General features: G+C 31.7%; 2 protein-coding genes across 3 annotated transcripts; both read right to left on the bottom strand.

Annotated features, from left to right (window-relative positions):
* Positions 1–10359: 10359 nt before the first annotated feature.
* LOC102667524 (uncharacterized) lies at positions 10360–13091 on the bottom strand. 2 transcript variants are annotated; one of them, XM_006602085.4, is made up of 2 exons: positions 12443–13091; positions 10360–11017 (listed from the first exon to the last, which is right to left on the bottom strand). In XM_006602085.4, exons 1-2 carry the CDS (start codon positions 12987–12989, stop codon positions 10641–10643), a joined length of 924 nt encoding a protein of 307 aa, XP_006602148.1. In that variant the 5' UTR covers positions 12990–13091; the 3' UTR covers positions 10360–10640. The 2 variants fall into 2 exon arrangements, with proteins under 2 accessions (XP_006602148.1, XP_006602149.1); XM_006602086.4 differs by having other exon boundaries at positions 10360–11014.
* A 2223-nt stretch (positions 13092–15314) lies between these two features.
* Positions 15315–18832, bottom strand: F6H1 (flavonoid 6-hydroxylase). Its single transcript, NM_001317653.2, has 2 exons — positions 17927–18832; positions 15315–16160 (listed from the first exon to the last, which is right to left on the bottom strand). The coding sequence occupies exons 1-2, from the start codon at positions 18803–18805 to the stop codon at positions 15549–15551; spliced, it is 1491 nt and encodes a 496-aa protein (NP_001304582.2). The 5' UTR covers positions 18806–18832; the 3' UTR covers positions 15315–15548.
* Between the last annotated feature and the right edge of the window lie 1309 nt (positions 18833–20141).

Genomic DNA, 20141 nt, shown 5'->3' with positions numbered 1-20141 from the left:
GGTATTGGTGGGAGCGAGGACCCTAAGAGAAAGGCATAGTATATATGAAGTTATAAAGCACATAAAGAATTAAAGATCGTGAGCATGTGTTAAGTAATAAATGTTGATAATTGTCGTGTAGTATTGAAATGGTATATTTAATCTCTTTACTTATAAGTTTTCTTATTTTTTTTTAAAATTATCCTAATTATTAAGGATCTTTAACTCCCAGTGAAATGCCTATCTCTTTTCAGAAATATATTTTAAATTGTCTATCTCTTTTAAGACTTAGACAATTTTAAATTGTCTATCTCTTTTTTGAAATGTATTTTAATCAAACTCAATTCTTCTCTTATAAATTCGAAAAATTTGTTCAAACGGATCTTCAAATGACATGTAATCATATTTTTTAATTCATAAAAAATAAAAATTAGTGTGACGCATGGTGATTGGCTGCGACTACAGTCTCAACCATATAATAATTTTCTCGTAAATTCAGCCTGTATTGGCATCCGAGTCACATTGCGATCGTTGGTTCAATTAATCAGTCAATGCTGCTGAAATTTAATTAAATTTCAAAGATATATAGTAATTAACTGGGAATAGCTGGAAATTGTTCGATAGTGAATGTGACCTTATCGAGGGAGATAATGGAGTATAGTTTTGGTAAGTGATGTAATTGCTGCTGGCTTGGAAATTATCAATATTTGAAATTTCTTATTAGCTAATTAAAGGGAATTCTTAATTTGGTGTTCCCTGACGTGCAAGGTTTTGCTGCTGCTCATTTTGATTCGTCAATATAGTTATTTATAATTATAATATATAATTATCCAACTAGAAAGGTAAAGACAGTCCAATTGATTAAAATTTGGTGATCAAGCGACCTTACTCGGCTAGCTGATGCAATATGATGAATGTAAAAGTGTAGATAGCAATAAAGAAAAACTATTTAATAACGGGGTACATTAGGATTTTAATGAATTTTAAAAGACATTTTTTTAAAAAAAGTCTTCACATATCCAATCAAAATTTTAAATAATAAAAATAAGTTTTATGGTATTCAATCAAAACAGCAAGGATTTGTTAAAAAATTTAATAAAGTTCACTGGAATTTAAGTAAGATTTTTATATCACTTACCAAAATCATATGATATTTAAAAATATACAAATTTTGATAAAAAATTTAAAGTAATTTGGTAGTTAAAAAAAATAATACTCAATTTGGTACATATTATAAGACATTATTTTAAAAAAATTAGTGGCCCTTTTTATAAGGCACTTTACCATTCCTATGCAACTAGTGGGAAAAAAATTAAATGTTGCGTAAGAATTGTAAAGTGTCTTATAAAAAGGACCACTAATTTTTTCAAAATAGTGTCTTATAATAAGTACCAAATGGAGTATTTTTTTAACTACCAAATCACTTTAATTCAAATATTTCACTTCAACAAAATCATTTTTATTTCTATTCTATTCTATCTTATTTCTTTCCTATTCTCTTCCATTCCTTTCTTTTATCTCCTCACAATCAAACACACCATTACAATTGGAGTGGAGGAAAGCTCCTCCCTTAGACGCAAAGCTCATTCCTTTTTCCTCCTTCTTCACAAAGCTCTTCTTTTGGTTCTATAGAGGTAAGTGAAGTTTTTTTTTAAAAAAAATTAGCAAATATTAGTCGTTAGAATTGTTAGCCTTTTGTTGGTGGAGGGATTCGAGCCCACGACCTTTTCCCCCTTTTTTCTCCATTTACCACTAGACCAATGTAAAGACAAATATCACAAGAAGGGGATTTGAATTGTGATTTTCACAATTTACAACCTTTTCATAAACAACAAAGTTATCATCTGATGAAGTAAGACTTAAGAAAATAGATATCAAACTTTTGCAAAGCGAATCAGACGATAGTTTCAAATCTTTATAAAAAAAACATAATTTTTCAAAAGCAAAAATCAAATTCAAACCCTAGGGTCAGTTCAAATAGCAGAAGAGAAAATAAATGAATAAGAGATAGGAAATTTGTATTGGTTTATCTTAATCATTGAGACTACATTCAATTCTTGATAAATCACTAAGTTCCACTAACTTCAACAAGTTACAAGTATTTGTCATTGCCACTTTTGACTCTTTAACTCAAGCTTTACTCCAAGCTTGTTACAACCAATATTCTCTGTCCTATCAAGTCATTGTTGGCCCGGACATAAATCAGAAAGATTTGTTGGTTTGATTACACAATGACTAACATTCTATCGTCTTACAGACGAATAAATAATTTCATCACTTAGCCTTTTCTCTCAAGATGAACAAAGTGTTTTGAGAGCTTTTCTAAACTTTACAAGAATTTGCATAGAGAGATTTTTACACAAAGAATGAAATAATAAGCGCTTAAAAACACACTTCATACTTCAAAGCTTTTGTTATATATAGGCTTCATTCAATCAAATATCGGTTATCTCTAAACGAACATATTTCCTCTCTTAAGCTTGGGTCTTAATAAAATAGTCATTGGGGAATTAACTACATGTACTTCTTCATGATGAGAAACCACTTTTTGTTGCTAGCGTCCTGAACACTACAAAAGGAAACCACTTCCTTTTATGTCAGAGTAGGTCTATGTAGTAGAACTCTTCTTTTGATGGTGATTAAAGAATTTCAAAACTTGACTTCATTTATTCTTCATATGATTCAGCACATTCTAGGAGAATGTCTCTACAAAAAAGATCTTAGACACAGAGTATTAAATGAAGTTTTTAATGTCATCTTTAATGTTATATCAGATCATAATTTTATCTTGCCATTATTTGAAATATGAGACACAAACTTTACAAAACATGTTTTGATAGTGCATAAGACACAACTTTTAACATTTGTATTTTTTTTATATCTAATCAAAATAAGGATCCTAATTCGTCTTAAGACATAAATAACTTTGACTTAACAACCAACCTTATATCTCTAGTGGTAAGGGGAACTTGATTGTATAAATGCTTGAATATGAATTATGGATTGTATGGAAGCTTTATTTGTATCAAAATCGATGTTTTGAGATGCTTTGACCAAAAATTGCATTAGAATGAGTTGTCTTGGTTAAATTCAAAAATTTGAAGAAGCATGTTAGGGCTTAAGCATAGGGAAAATGAGGCTTAAGCACTAGAGTCTGAAAAAGGAGAAATTGGTTTTGCAATTCACGCTTAAGGGTGCAATGGTGGCACTTAAGCGCTAGAACCTATTGCAACTTGAAAAATATGGTCTCCAAATGAATTTGCATCATATTCCTTCTATTGTATGATGTCTAATGAAATGAATGGAAATGATTCATTGTTACTATCATGTAATTCACATTTATATAATGATTTTGGTGTATGATGATTTGATAAAAAAATTTGTTACGTTGAAAAGATTATTATATTGAAGATGAAATGATTATGATGATTGATGAATGTCTTGAGTTGTGTTGGTTGTTTTCTTGATAGTGATTTGAATATTGCTTGATTAGGTGAATGTGTTGATAATGAAAGATGGCGTATGATTGTTTTGGGTGAACCTTGATATGGTAAACCTTTTTAATGCATTTAAGGGAGTTAAGTGGAGTTTTAAAATGTTTTGGAAAGAAATGAAGTCTTAGTGAGATGAATTTTGGTTGGGCACTGTAGCTCCAATCCACTAAGATACTTAGGGGTCTCACTTAATGGATATCTTCCCAAATACTCACCCCCTTTGTTTTATACTTCAATGACCTTTCGAAGTGGTGAAAATGTCTTATGACCATTAAAGGTTGGCTCATTTTAAATGTGTAAAGATTGGTTGTGTTGGTGAAACTTAGATCCTTGAGGTAGACCATAGGTGAGATGGTAGGTACGTAGGTGTTGTTACTCAAACTCAAGCTAGGTGTTGTACTTAAGTGTTTAGTTGTTGTTGGCAAAGAGTAGACACATAAGTTGAGGATGCTAGGTTGGTCCTCAACCTAGTGCTGGGTGAATTTGTGGCGACTGGTGCTAAATAAGCCTATAAAATAGATAGGTGGGATAATTCCTATAGAGGTTAATGCTAATGCGTACATTTCCAAGGTAAGTCACTACAATGCTCATCTATGACACTCTCTACCCCGACATACATTAAAATAAATAAAACATATAAAAATACAGATAAAAAAATCCACGTGGGTAAAAGGTTCACATTCACTTTACTATTACCAAATAAAACTTATTAAAAGCATATCCGGCTCAGAACAAGACCATCAAAGTTTACAAAAGAAATTATGTTAAATCAGTAAGGTAAAATAAAATAATATCATGCAATTAAAATAAAAACTCTTCCCCAATGTTACATCCTATTAGAGCATTGTGTCCCAACATCCTTTAGCACGAGGTTCTTTAAAGTCATCTACCTAGTCATCTGCTCTCACGAACACAAGGTTCAAGATCATCACAGGATCCAAATACAAATAACACATAGGGAGTGAGTTATCACATTTCTAAAAATATACAAATAAACAAAGACATGATCAAAATAAATTATAGAAGTATTTATAACATAACTCAACTTGATACAATCTCCGTCACTTAACCACTTTATCATATAAAATTTATTTTTCAATCACCAATCACATTATACATAAATCACACACTCATGTCAAGACGTAATAACACTCATAAATTTCATAATAAACAATTAGCAGACGTTATGCAACAATTATACTAAAACTGAAGCCTATATGCAATATGATACCATGTCGATGAAAAATCACATTGGGATACTTAGGAGTACATAACAAGAGACACCACACAATGGGTATGTTAGGTCACTCTCATTAAGTAAAATCACAAGGTGATTAGTCAGGGTCACTCTGTTTTGCGAGAATTGTGACACCTTCTACCCCACACATATATGTACTAATAATAAAAGAAATAATTAAAAAAAATTTAACTTAATTCAAGTTTTTAAAATATATTTAAATACAAGCCTTTCAAGAGGGTAGCAGGCTCACATCCACCTTTCTAACATCATCATAAAACTTTTCTAAATAAATAATAAATTCACTTCGGCTCAAACAAGGTTGTCTATAAAACCCTATACCCCAATGCCACATCCTATCAGAGCGTTGTGTCCCGACGTCCTTCAGCACATGATTCCTTAAAGCAATTCACCTAGTCATCTACTCCCCCGAACACAAAGTTCAAGATCATCACAGGATCCAAACACAAACAACACACGGGGAGTGAGTTATCACATTCCTAACTAATAGAGAAACAAGACAACTAGATATACATATCATATAAACCAAATAAAACTTAGTTACACGTAATTCACGTAATTCCACCACTTAACAATTAGCAAGCGCATGAGATAGTTATGCTAAGACTCAAGCCTATATGCAATGTGGCACCATATCAGTGAAAAACCACCTTGGGGCGCTTAGGAGTACATAACAAGACCTACCAAACAATGGGTTTGTCAGGTCACTCTCACTAAGTAAGATCATAGGGAGACCAGTCAGGCTCACGATGTTTTGCGAGAATGCTCCAACCATATGGGATCAGCATAGACTTAAAGGAGCACTCAAATCCGGTGACCCCAAGGCCTACACTCCGAAGAGTCCGTCAGGACCTCTCCCTCCAGATTCAAGTCCAACCCCTAAAATCATTTTAGCACATAGACACTGCTCGTGAATTATACAATACCCATGACCTCACACTCGTGTTAAACACGTACAACATATTGTGCTACAATTTAACATTGGTTCCTAAATAGGAAACCTACACTTTCTATTTAACACTATGCATTTACACTTTTCTCAAGATAACAGTGGTCGGGTTATTGTATAATTCACAGCTTACAACACAAATAATGTCACATCAAGAGTTAATCACACACTTATTCACAACCAAAACTCATTCACAATTTCACATCTCATAATGTCACAATCCACCATCACATGTTTTCACGTATCTCACAATTCAACACATGTTCTACTTTACACTTTTACTCAATCTCATTAACAATATTATAATCTCAAGGCAACATATTATTCCATAATTCATCACATATTTCATTTATAAACACTGCTCATGAATTATACAATACCAGGACCTCACACTCATGTTTCAAACATGATTAACACAATTGCGCTACAATTTAACATTGGTTCCTAACTAGGAACCTACACTTTCTCTTTAACACTGCGCATAAACACTAGTAGGGTTATTGTATAATTCATAGCTCACGATATAATTAATGTAACATCAAGTGCTAACACATCCACTTATTCACAATCGAATATCATGTCCACACTTTAACATCTCATAACATCACATCAACCATCTCATAACAATCCCAATGATATTCATAAGGTACAACATACACATGTTCATGAAATTTAACCATAATATTCTCAAACTCCAACACTTAATAATTTTTGGAATCATACTATAACACTCTACAATATTATTTACATAAATTATTAATATAAATAACTACCTCTATATCTATAAACTAGCATACATCATATTGAATCACAAATTTCAAAGTAAGCTTTCAATGCACAAATTCTAAATAATTATATGAACATTTTGGTCAGTTTCAATTATGATATTAATTTTTTTTAAAATTATATATAAAAACCTAAACAGCAAGAAAAAGAGAAAATACAAAATCAATATCTCTCTCTAAATTTCTCCTTACTTTATTTCATCAATTCATATTAATTAGGAAAAGTACTCGATTTATAGGATTCACGCTCAACACAATAGCATATCAATTTCACAAAAATTGGTCTGTCAAACATATATAATTCACTGTAATAATTATAAGGATAAAATAAAAATTGCAAAAATACCCCAAAACTCATTCCAATTGATATCTCTAAGGATCCCTACACATGTTCTCACTAATTCCCAATTGTGAATAACTCATCCCTTACCTCTAAGCAGACCCACGTGTCTTCAGCCAGCGATAGCAGCATCTCTAGCGGTTTCCTGAGATTTCTTCAGTTATTCCTCCGACTACTCCGATAGAATTCTCAAACGTTAGAGAGACGGAGAAGAGATTGAAACCTCCCCTTGTACTGTCTTCATGCGATTCCTTTTTCTCCCTCCAAGAATATTATCTCGCAAATCCCAACGGTGGAAGTGTTAGAAATTGAATTTCGAACAACATATCCAAATTTCATGAAAATCAAACGGTTAACGAAACTGGTATCATAGTTTTACCGAGACAGTTTTGGGTTTCTGCGGTAAATTAAAAGGCTACAATGCGAAGGGTTTTCCTATAAGCTGATACATGAATTTAAAATTCCCAACGGTGAGAATGCTCGGAATTGGGTTGTGAACCTAGTGTTTAAATTTCACGACGATCCAACGGTGAATGAGTCCGAGATCGTCATTTTTCTGAGAAGGTTAGGTGGCGTGCGGGAAAAAGAGAGGGTTTTGAGAGAAGAGAGAAGAAACGAAATTGTGAGGCAGAGGAGGCTGAGGAGTCAGTTTGAAAACTGACCTAGCATGTTGCTATTTATAGCTAGGGGCATTTACGACCTATTATTTACTCTATTTATTTATTTATTATTTATTATTTTATAAAAACAAACTTTATTTTATTCTCTATCAAACAAATAAATGAAATACCCTTTTTATTTTCTCTCAAATAATTATTTTAATTAATAATTATATCTCGTTATTTATTTATTTATAAAATCTCATCATTTTTTTAAAACTCTATTTATTTATAAATAAAAATCCTTTTTAATCTAGTTTACGAAAATTGAGATTTTACAAGAATGGTCCTACCATATGGGATCAATATAGACTTAAAGAAGCACTTAAATCGAGTATTTTTACCTCCAAAGTCTAGACTCGGAAGAATCCGTTAGGGTCTCACCTTCCTGATTCAGGTCCAACCCTAAAAGAATTTTTGAACGCAAACATTGCTCGTGAATTATACAATACTCACGACCTCACACTCATGTTTCAAACACGTTTAACACATTACACTACAATTTAACACTTCCTAACTAGGAATCCTACACTTTCCCTTTAACACTGTGCATAACACTTTTCTCAAGGTGAACATTAGTCGAGTTATTGTATAATTCACAGCTTACAATACAAGTATTATCACATCAAGTGTTAACCACACACTTATTTACAACCAAATCTCATGTCCACAATTTAACATCTCATAATGTCACAATCCACCATCACATGTTTATGTGTATCTAAAAAATTAACACATGTTCAACTTCACACTTATGCTCAATCTCAACAACAATGTTATAATATAATTATAACAATTTATTAATTTTATTATTATAATATATACATAACATGTTGATTATCATCGTGGGAAGATACAGAACAAAGACAATATTTTGTATAAAATAAGCTATTAAAGAGAAGAATATTTAGAGTAAAATTCACATTAATTAGAAAAAAAAAATCAATTTTTAGGGTTCACACTCAACACAAGAACAAAATAATTTCACAACAATTTCTCATCGAAATATCAATTGGTCCACCGAACATATATAATTTACAGTTATAATTGTAAAGATAGTATCAAAATTTGTAAAACCACCTCAAAACTCATTCTAATTAATTCTCTAAGGATCTTTACACATGTTCTCATTACCTCCTAATTGTGAATAACTCATCACTTACCTCTAAGTGGGCTCACAGGTGTAGTTCGATAGTGATAGCAGCAACTCTAGTGGTGTCCAAATTTCACGACAATCCAACGGTTAACTAGTCTGAGATCGTAGTTTTATTAGGAAAAGTTTGGGTGTATGCGGGAAAAGAGAATGCCTAGTGCGAGGGACATTTCTTCCACCATAGACATTATCTCAAAAATCTCAATGGTGGGTGTGTGTGAATATAAGTTTCAAACCTCGTGTTCAAATTTCATGACGATCTAACAGTTAACGAGTCCGAGATCATCGTTTTAATGAGATAGGTTTGAGTGTATACGAAAAAAGAAAGGATTTTGAGAAAGAAAGAATGGGAAATGGATTTGGGAGAAAGAGAATCTACAAACAAGCCATAAATGTAAAAGGTGACATATTACGTCTCTAGGCCTATTATCTACTCTATTTTTTTTATTTTATCATTTTATATAAAGAAAATCTATTTTACTCATTGTCAATTGAATAAATAATTTTTTTTTCTAAAAACATATTTATTTTATTTATCTTAAAAAATTTATTTTAAATAAAATCATTGTTAATTTATTTTATGAAAAACGGGATGTTACATCATCTATTTTTTTATAAAACCACACTTCATTTGTAGGATTTGCTTGAGTCTCCCCAATGGTCGTGTGATACTATGTTAGGTGATGCACATGAGTTAATCGTTCATGCGGTGAAAGTTTCCATGGAGTCAAGTTTATCTTTGATGTCAATGATTGATGGATTGATTATGATGATTGAATCCTAATGAGATTGTTGATGAATTGATGATTATTATAAGATGCCCTATTATGTGAATTCTAAAATTTATGTTTTATATATGATTTTCAAATGTTATGTTCTATATATGATGGTATTTGATTATGTTTTAATTGTTAAGTTTTATGTTGTTTTTGTATGTTTGTTTTTGGTAAGCTTGCCCTTGCATTGTGACACATGTGGTTCTTTGTGTTCATGGGAACAAATGATTACGAGACAATCATTTTATTTTAACAACTTGTGAATATGCGTGCCTGAACGTGAATGTATGATTTTTGTCTTTTGTTTCCTTTTGAGCATTATGTATATCATTGACAAGCTCAACTAGGTAGTTTATCTTTATAAAATTGCATATGTTAAATGTATGTTTTGAAGAGAAATAAATTGTTCTAATGTTGTATAAGTTATGTTATGTTGCAATGCCATAAGACACATAATTTAGTCGATTGTATATATATCACGTAATGTATTATCTTGATATATTTTAGTTTTTGATCTTTGAAACACAAAATTTACAAATACTTTCATAATTAAATTAATTAAAAAGTTTTAAATGAATCATAATAAAGTTTCCTGGTCGAATTAGTTATGTAACGATAACATGTCATTACGCCATAAAAAAATAAACAAATTAAGCGCTTGGAGAACTTTACTCTATTAAATGAGTCACTCTAGCTCAACTCAAATTAGTCGAAACTCAAATGCAACTTTTAAGTTTTAATTACCAAGAATTCAAGACACGAAAAAAAAGAGCAATGATCACACATTCACATGCTTGATGCTTGGTACAAGAGTAAGTGTAGTGCATCTTTATCTCTTAATTTCTCACATATATCTTCCACATGTTAGGTCTTAGAAATTCGAACCATGATTTGCCACTCATAACTTAACCCCTACCACAAGAACCAACCCAGCCCTTGATTTGTTCAAATTAAAACCATGCATCCTTTAAGTGAATGGGAAGTTGGTGTTTATGATTAACTTTGAAAGATAACCAATAAAAAAGGCTTGCTATTTTAATAGAGCACCGATTTACAAAGAAATTTACCCACATATACCCAAAAGATTTACCCTCAATTACCCAAAAAGAAACTCAAACATCACTATCCACTTTTACCTTTTCTCCCTCTCCTATATCCAGCTGAAGTTTCTTTATGACCATACAACAAAATGTTTCAGTGCTAAGGTTTTTTTTTTCTCTGTATCTAGTCCTGCCACTTTACCTTTGTTAAAACTTCAATACAGGACTGGTTGCATCAGCTCTCAATTTCTTATGGTTTGTTGGTAGATCCTTATCATATGGACCAGAAGAGGAACTAGAACTGGAACCAGAACAGGAAGAATCACTATCGAAGTCATCCAAGGCATTGATATTTGCATCCAATTCGCGCGAAGAAACAAATTTTCTTTTGAGATTTCCAATGCGTTCAGCCAGTCCTGTTAGAAGATTTTTCTGGGGTGCTCCTGATGATGAACTTCTATGTTCATCATCTATAATATTAATACATGAAGTAGTCTCTTTTTTGTTCAATGTTGCTTGTGAATTACACTCATCATCACTGTCTACTATAACAATAACAGGTTTCAATCCCAATTCTCCCCCTGCTGGCATTAAAGAGAAAGAGAAATGTTAGTCCTACGCAATAGTGTATCAGCCAACAAAATAATCTAAGCAGAAGCTTGGGAAATGAAGTGCAGAAGACTTTATAACCCAAATAGTTCATTGACAAATTTCCAGCATTCATGGAAAATTCAGCATTTGGCTGTAATTGAAGATCTAGGCTTTTTTCAAATTTAGATATACATATGGTAGGAAATCCACTTGTTTGTGCATCACATCTTTTGCTTTTTACACAATACACACTTGGCTCTTTAAGTAATTGAAGATCTATGCTTTCATCAAATTTAGACACACATATGGTAGGAAATAATAAACTTGTTTTTATGAGAAATCTTTTGTTTTTTACACAACAAACGTACAAGGCAGCTCTCTACGAGAACATTAAAATAATGGTAACAGACTTGACTAAAACCACAACAGTTACAGGTTCTGATATCAGGGTCCTTAAATCTTGTAGAATATGCATAACCACAACTTTACTAATCAAACCATGTGCAGAACATCTAAAAGAGAAAATATGCACAATCCTCTTTGACATAATGAATCTTTGTTTCACGATAACATCAGTATGTGATTACTAAAATGACCACCAACTAGGATCAGAATTCACAAAAGACATGAACCGAAGATAACCTGCCAATAGCCAGAACATGCAGCAACCTAGCTAAAAGGATAAATGGCACTAGTAGAGTTATGTAGAGAAGTTGATGATGTGCCTAGTAATGTCATTTAGTAAAAGGAAAAGCCATTTCATATTCAAGTAAATGTAGTAACATGCCTATTGCCTAGGTTTTTGCCCCCTTAATGTTCCCCAAAAAACCCAATCATAAAAGCAATTAGTGATGAGTTAATAACATGTCCTTTTTCATACACACAGAAGCCAAATGTATTGAATCCAGTTCTAATAGAGATTTAGATTCCCTGCTCACATTCATGCAGTCAGAAATTCAGAACCATCAGATATAGATCGAACAACTCATTTTATTCTGATAAATCAGACTTAAAATACACATGATATCTGAGTTATTTGATCTTCATCCAACGGTTACAATGCAGTGACTTCATGAATGTGTGGAAAAGCTGACTCTTTGGAATCCAGTTAGAGTTAAAAGTTCTACTCCTATTGAACAAATCAACATAAGTTTAATACCACAAAATTCATCAGAAGTTTTTCAATTTTCATCAAAATCCTCCTAATACAAATAGTTGTGTGCCACATATGGACACAATCACCACACACTCCATATTCTCCCTAAAATCAATTAATCATAATAAAACACAAAATGCACTGTACCATCAAACACCTAGCACAACCTAACCAAATCATATTCATACCATCACTTCAAAAAACCAAATTCAAATTTCTTTCTTCCTTTTTCTCAACAAAGGCATTAAAAAAATCTCCATACCTGAAGCACCAATACCACCACCATTTCTATTCAGAGACACAGAGTTATTGATTCCAACAACTTTCTTCCCCTTCTCATTCTCCAACCCATCAACCCCTCTTTCCTTCTCTCTCAAAACCCCAATCTTTCCACCTTCTACCACTTCAACAACACCCTCCTCATCCATACACTTTTTTTCACTCTTCACAACAATCCCACCACCCAAACCAAACCCATTATTATTATTATTATTATTATTATTATCACTCTTCACCAACTTCTCCCCACACCCTTTTTCTTTTTCCCTGAGCCTCTTCAGTTCCAACTCGGCATTGATCTTCTCCAACCTCTCGAAATCTATTCTTTCTCTGAGGGACCCGATTTCCCGCTTCTTCTCCTCAAGCTCCTTCGTCAGCCTCGCATCCCGCGCCACCAGGACCTCCTCAACTCGGTCGAAGTCGCGACTCAGGAACGAATCGCGCAACTCGGAAATCAACTCGGGGATGCTCATGTTGCTCAGCTTCAGCCTCGGACCCAACCCGGTTTCGGATTCGGGGTCCGGGGCCATGAGGGTGTCCGAAAGTTTTGAACTTTGAAAGGGAACGTGTGTGGGTATGACAGAAGAGAGAGAGTGAATGGTCTTTAAATTTTGGAAGGGAACGACAGAATGTGACAGTGAAGTTGTTACGTTATATTAGTACAATTTAGTTTCCGAAAATGACAAAATATAGGTCTATATAACTATCGTTCAAAAACAAAATTAATTTGTTAACAAGATTATGGAAAATAATCTATCAACACTCGTTATGCTACATGATATCTAATGAGAGGAAAAAAAAAACAAAAAATATAAGTATTATAGATTATATGATGCGATAAAAGAAGATATAGAGAGAAATGATGGATGCTGAATAAGTGTTTTAAAAAAATTGGATGTTCATATGTCATTATTCTAAGATTATTTTTCTAAATTGTTTACTTATATGTAATTTTTTTGTATAATTAGAATGCATGGATAATGTAATTTTTATATGTTCATTTAATTATAAATGAGTTTAATTGTGATGTAGAAAAAACTTAAAAGATTTAAATATTTTAGTTTTAGTATTTTTTTATTAAGTAATAACATTAAATGTCGTATTATTTGATAATATGATAAGTCAATTGTTAATAATTGTTACATTGTTGGCTAACATTGTTATTATATTGTTATTTAATAACAATGAAGGAAATAAAACAAAATCTCTAATTTTATAGGGAAAAAATTATTTAAGCATTATTAAAGTAAAATTTTATCTTTAATTTGAAAATAATATATAAAGTCCTTCGAATAATATGTCTAACTTTTTTTAGTTTAAAATTGAGCAACCAAACTGGCTCAAATGATCCTACTTGACTCAGATGGTGTTTTGAGTGGAGAACATAGTGGTTTATACATACATATAAGAGAAAAAGAAGAGAAAAACGACATCTGACTATGCATACAGGTTAAGAAATATTTAATGGAAGTAAAATATTGTTGTAAAATGAGATTATTTAATACTTGATCTTTGATGCATGCATCACTAGTAGTAGAATATTAAATAAGGGTATATATTGAGAAGGAACCATTAATTAGACTTTGAAAGTTCAAAACATTAATTGTTTTAAGATTTTTATGATTTAATACATTTTACTATATTAATTTAGTTGAATGGATACATTCAAAGTTATTTTTGTTTTGTTTAAACTTTCAAGAGAGCTTATTTATTATAGTTAGTGACAATTTTCATTATAAATAGAGAAAATAATTAGTAGAGAAACACAACACAGGAAAAGAGAGCGTGTGAGAATAGAGATTGTGAACCAAATTCACTTAGTTGAGAAAAAAGTGTATTTTTGTGAAAGTATTATAATTTATTGTAACCATTGAGTGGGGTATTTGATTTTGTAAAATAATACATTATTTGGGATGCGTTACAATCTTAATCATTTGTGATAGTGAAAATATTTTTGAGACGGTTTTGTGAATATAGTCGAATCACGTTAAATTCTTGTATTTGTTATTATTTTTTCTAAGGTATAATTTTTTTGAGTGTGGATAATTTTATTTGGGAAAGCGTGGATTACCCAACAAATTTGGATCTATTAAAATGCACTTTCAAACCCAATTCAATGTAACATGAAAGTGTGAAAAGTCTTGTAACAGTTTGTGAAAATTGTGATCTGGCTGATCTGTTAATGTAATTAAACAATGTTAATTATATTGTTTATGCAGAACGTGCTTGCTGGTTCTTGCAGTATTAGTTGTATCAACAAAATAGGACCCTGATTGTCAACTTAATTGCCTTTTAGGAATAATTGCTTTTGGATGTTCCATTGGCTCTGTAATTTCAGGCTCTCACTTCCGTTAACAACTTTTTTCTTAACAATCTGAATTTAGCAACTACAATGTTTAAATGAATAGAAAAGACATATTTTTGGAAATGTGTTTTAAAGAAACAGTTTAAACAACTTGTTAACCAGAGGTACTGTGAAATCTCGATTCTCGACAAAGAAAAACACTTATCAACAAACATGAAATTAAGAAGAGGTGTAGTGGCTAATCTTTTATGAGCCAGCTGCTAAAGCAGTACCAAAAGGTGCCAATATCTCGGCTCAGTTCAGTTGTGTGTGGATTGAATACGTTAGCCAAACATGATACACACAGACACAGATTATTATAATATCTAAGATTGACTATTGAAATTAAGACCATTTAGGAGGAAACTCATTGATTTATTAGCTAGGAAAATAATATTGATAATAGCATTTAAAAAGAAAATGTTCAAAACACCAATAGTTCTAATTCTAATCAATTAAGAACAAAAACACCAATAGTTCTAATTCTAATCAATTAAGAACAAGTCAAGATGATGACATGAAATGAAGGTAATTTATTATTAGATAGGAATATTGAGAATAATTACTTCAAGTCCTTAAAGTATTTATGATTCTAGAGAAGGGGAAAATCAATCATTTAAAAGTTTAAAACTTTAGAGATATAACAGCAATGCTGGACATCCTTTATTCTATACCAAAAGTCCAAAACATACATTGCCAAATGGAGAGTAGGTCCACAGGTCACGTGTAGAGTCTATGGAGTAGGCTAATTATGAACAGTTTTGGGAATGAGATATAAATCATCTTTCCGAGCCACTGTTATTCCAAATATCTCAGTCATGCCCAAATCTTCATTTTTCGTTCCTTTGGGAAGTTTCCAATCAAAATGATACATCAACATTGCAAGCACATACTCAACATTGCTCAAGCCAAATGTGAGGCCTGGGCACATTCTCCTTCCAGCACCAAATGGGATGAACTCAAAACTATTGCTTTTGTATTCAATAGATCTTTCAATGAACCTTTCAGGATAAAACCTCTCAGCCTCAGTCCACAGCCTTGGATCTCTTCCAATTGCCCAAGCATTCACTATGACCCTGCTTTTCGCAGGTATATGATACCCGTTTATCTCACAGGCTTGTCCACATTCTCTTGGAAGCAAAAGAGGAGCTGGAGGGTGTAATCTTAATGTCTCACTCACAACAGATTTCAAATATTTTAGATTCTCTGTGCCACTTCCATTAGGCCTTCCTTCTTTATCAAATACCCTTCTTACCTCAGTTTGTACCTTTTCCATTGTTCTTGGATTTTTAATCATCTCTGCCATTGCCCATGTTATGGTAGCAGATGATGTATCACTTCCACCTCCAAAGATATCCTTCAAGATCAAGTAATCATGTTAAATACATTTAAATGGCTAGAAGACAAGATAGATATGGCACCCAATGAAACAAAGATTATATTGTTAAAAACAATACGATAAATGTTATTGAGTTAATGGTGTTTTTTGTCCATGTAAAATTGCTCATTTTTTCCTCAGTCTCCAAAAATCTCACTTTTCTTCTCTACATTTTCTAAATATCCAAATTTTCGTCTCTCAATCTAACTGTTCTGTACAATTACTTGATTATCTGTCTGGAAAAGAGAGGAAATCTATGTGTTCCATGACTAGGACAAACAGTCGACAATTTTGTTGGAATGAAAAACACCATTAAACTCATATTTTATGCAGTTTAAGCCAAATGCTACAAAAAACCAGAAAAAGGGAGTGGAGCTATGGGCATGTTGATGCAGATATGCTGCTAAGACACTTGAAGATTACTTATTTGATAGGCAATTGCGCTGAATAATATAAATTTGATTTAATCCATTAATCAAGTGTTTGGTCAATCTAAGTTTGTGTTATTATTCCAAAGAAAATGTTAGAGAAGTATAAAGATAAGTAGAAGTAATATTCAATAAGTAATTAGAAAAAGTGTGTATAACTAAGTAGTTGAAAGAAGTATGTAAAACTCTCCTGTAGAATTTTTCTTGATGTATCAAGAATTTTCATTTGGAGCCTATAAAAAGGGAGGAGGTTGTTATTTGTTAACCAAGCCAAAACCAAAACATTTCTCAAATGATAAAAACTAATTTTCTTTTAAATATTCTCTCCTTTTTCATTTCTCTCAAATACTTCCTTTAATCTTCTCCTTTCCAACAAACTGTTATATAAACATTACCTAACAATCATTTTCTCATCTAAAATCTATTAAATTTTGAAAATTCTTTTCAAATCAAGTGTTATATAAACCAAAAAAAAAAAAACAATGGGAGATAACTACTCTTCTTCTTGTTATTTTTTCTCCAAGTGCTATATTCAGATATTAAGAGAACAAATTAACTTTTAGAAATCAGAGAACTGTTTAGGGGACAAGCACTCTCAAATATGCTTTAAGAGCGAAACAAATTATAGAAAACTTTATACATGCTGCTTTTATAGAAAAATTTTGCTTAGGCCTTGCATTTTTTTAACAGTTTTCAAAAATAATTTTCTTTGTTTCCTAAAATTTTTCAAAAGAGCACGTTTGAAAATGGAGGTGGCAAAATGAATTACTCAATTCGACTTGGTTTGTAGGCTATAGTGGGGAGTGACAAAAATGATTAGATTCAATTTGGATCTCTAAAATGAAATCAAAGCCCAATGATAGCTCAAATTATTTAGATTTTGACCGGCTATGTCCAAACTAGACCATGAAGGAATCAGGTTCAAAATTTAAAGTTCAAGTCCTACATTTCATAAGACTTCTTTACTATTTTGGCTAGTCCGTACAACCTATTTTGCCACATATATTTGAAAGTGTTTGTTTCCAAATCACATTTCTAATTTTTAAAAGTTATTGCCTTCTAAATACTTGAATAAAGCACTTAAAAAAAGAGGATGAGAAAATATCTCCTTAACTGTTTATATTTTTCTTTTCTTTTTAAACACTTATATTCAAAACAATTTGCAAAAGTTATTAAATTTTGAATGACAAAATGATTACTAATCATTTTAGAAAATGCCAAATAGTTTTTGAAACTAAAGTGTGAAGGCAGTAAAGCATACTTTATTCTCCATTTTTCTATCATGCAATAAAATTGGTGGAAAATGTCTATCCTTACCCAGATCACAGCCTTGATACTTTCATCACTTAAGCCAAACTCCTTCTTCAAGAGCACATCTAAAAGAACTTCCTCCTCTCCCTGGTCTCCTGTGGCACTTGACTTAGCCTCTCTATGCTCATTGATGATGTTTTGCATTATCTGGTCAGCTTGTTGATGCAACTTCTCAAGCTTAGGCTTCAAGCCAGACATGTGCTGAAGAAATTTCACAGAAGGGTACAAATCTCCCAAGTCAAAACCTCCAGAAATCTTTGCGGCTTCGGTTACCACCGATATTAGCTTCTGATGGTGCCTGCTCTTGCTGCCAAGGGCTGTCCTTGCAGTTATTGTAAAGACAGTTGAAATCACTTCTTTGGTAATGTTAACCTGTGATCCTTCTATTGTAGTCATCCTTTTGATGAAACTTGTGAGCACTTCCTCTCTGATTGGTTGGAAAGATTGGACACGTTTGGAACTTAATAGCTCCAATGCAAAGATCTTCCTTAGCTGTCTCCAGTAATCACCATAAGGTGTGAAAGCTACACCTTTGAAATCATAGTCCATTATCTCCGCAGCAAGGACATAAGGCCTTGATGCAAAGATATGATCATGTGTTTTCATCACCTCCTTGGCATATTCTGGTGATGAAACCACAATTGTTGAAACCTCTCCAAGCTTCAGATGCATCAAGGATCCATATTTTGCTGATAAATCTCTTAGTCTATGATGGGGAAGTGGAGAGCCAACAAGGTTGTGCATGTTCCCTATGATAGGTAGCTTCCATGGTCCTGGTGGTAAACTTGGAGTGGAGTTAGATTTTTTGGTTACTATTTTGTGTGTCATGAACATGAAAATGAAAATGGAGAATATGGATGTGAAGTAGAGAAGTTGAAGATCCATTATTGGGAAAATAGAACTAATTAAATCAAGGCTAGTTAGTGATAAAACTTTGTTTCACATGCACTCTAATATATAGGCTGCTGAATCTTCATTATCCGTTATTGGGTATTATTTCATGATATTGTAAAGTTGATTAAAACAGCAGCAGTTCAAAATGGAACAGATGTGAACATAGAAAAAAAAGAGGCTAAAAACTCGTGTGTATATATTTCAACAATGCAGTGGTTTGAGGACACTATGACGTTTAGTTTTGAAAGAGGATAATATTTGACAAATCACCAATTTACTTATTCATTTGCTTAATCCTCTACATTATATTAGTCATACAAATGGACCTTATTTTTCATTTTTAATGATAACCATCCAAATTTTATTGTTGTAAGTTATATCATGAAGAGAAAAGATCAGTGTAAAATAATTTTATCTCGTAATCTAATTATAATCTGTTATATATATATATATATATATATATATATATATATATATATATATATATATATATATATGATAAATTTATTAAATTTTATGATAATTATTTTAAAAATTATATCAATAATAATTTATGATTAAATGATAGGATAAAATTATTTTACATTATCAATATTGTAACAACATTAAACTCTATAATGAAAATCACATCTATTTATTACATTATTTTTGGCTTTTATTAGGGACCCCAAAAGTTTATAGAATTTTCATTAAACTTATATATATATATATATATATATATATATATATATATTAAAAATGATATGTTAAAAGTTATTGAATGAAAGTTAATGGCTGACATATTAGAGATTAGAGATTAAATTCCAGCATTCTTATTACAATCTTAGGTAATAAAACCAATGCAATTGACTTGCTACTTTCTAATTACTATTTTTTTAGTTAATTTTTTCTCGTACGCATATCACACTTTAACTAACTAGATATAATGCTCAATTATTTGGAAAAGTTAAATGGCTCATGAATATTGAACTTGTGTATTTCTCTTTCACACTATACAATTGTCTTCTCTTTCTAAGGATAGTTTTTTTATCATTCCCTTCATAAGAAATTATATATATATATATGAGTGCAAATTCAAAGTTAATTCTAAAGAACCAAATGCAAACTTTTGAATTAACTAGGGACTCGTATATATTATCATTTCTAATGTTTCTCTTTCAAACATGTAACTCGTCTTTTTATATTATTGTGCATCCATAAGAAGTATCGAGATCGGAAGAGGTGATGACTCTTCAATATATGAAATAGATACTTTTAGAATTGAATATTGAAGCAAATTATATACATGATAGTGGAATTCGAAAAATACTATTAAAGTGGATGTCAT

Source organism: Glycine max, chromosome 18 (assembly GCF_000004515.6).
Source record: "Glycine max cultivar Williams 82 chromosome 18, Glycine_max_v4.0, whole genome shotgun sequence".
Lineage (NCBI taxonomy): Eukaryota > Viridiplantae > Streptophyta > Magnoliopsida > Fabales > Fabaceae > Glycine > Glycine max.
The sequence above is the reverse complement of the archived record's forward strand: the minus strand, read 5'-3'. Positions and strand labels throughout refer to the sequence as shown.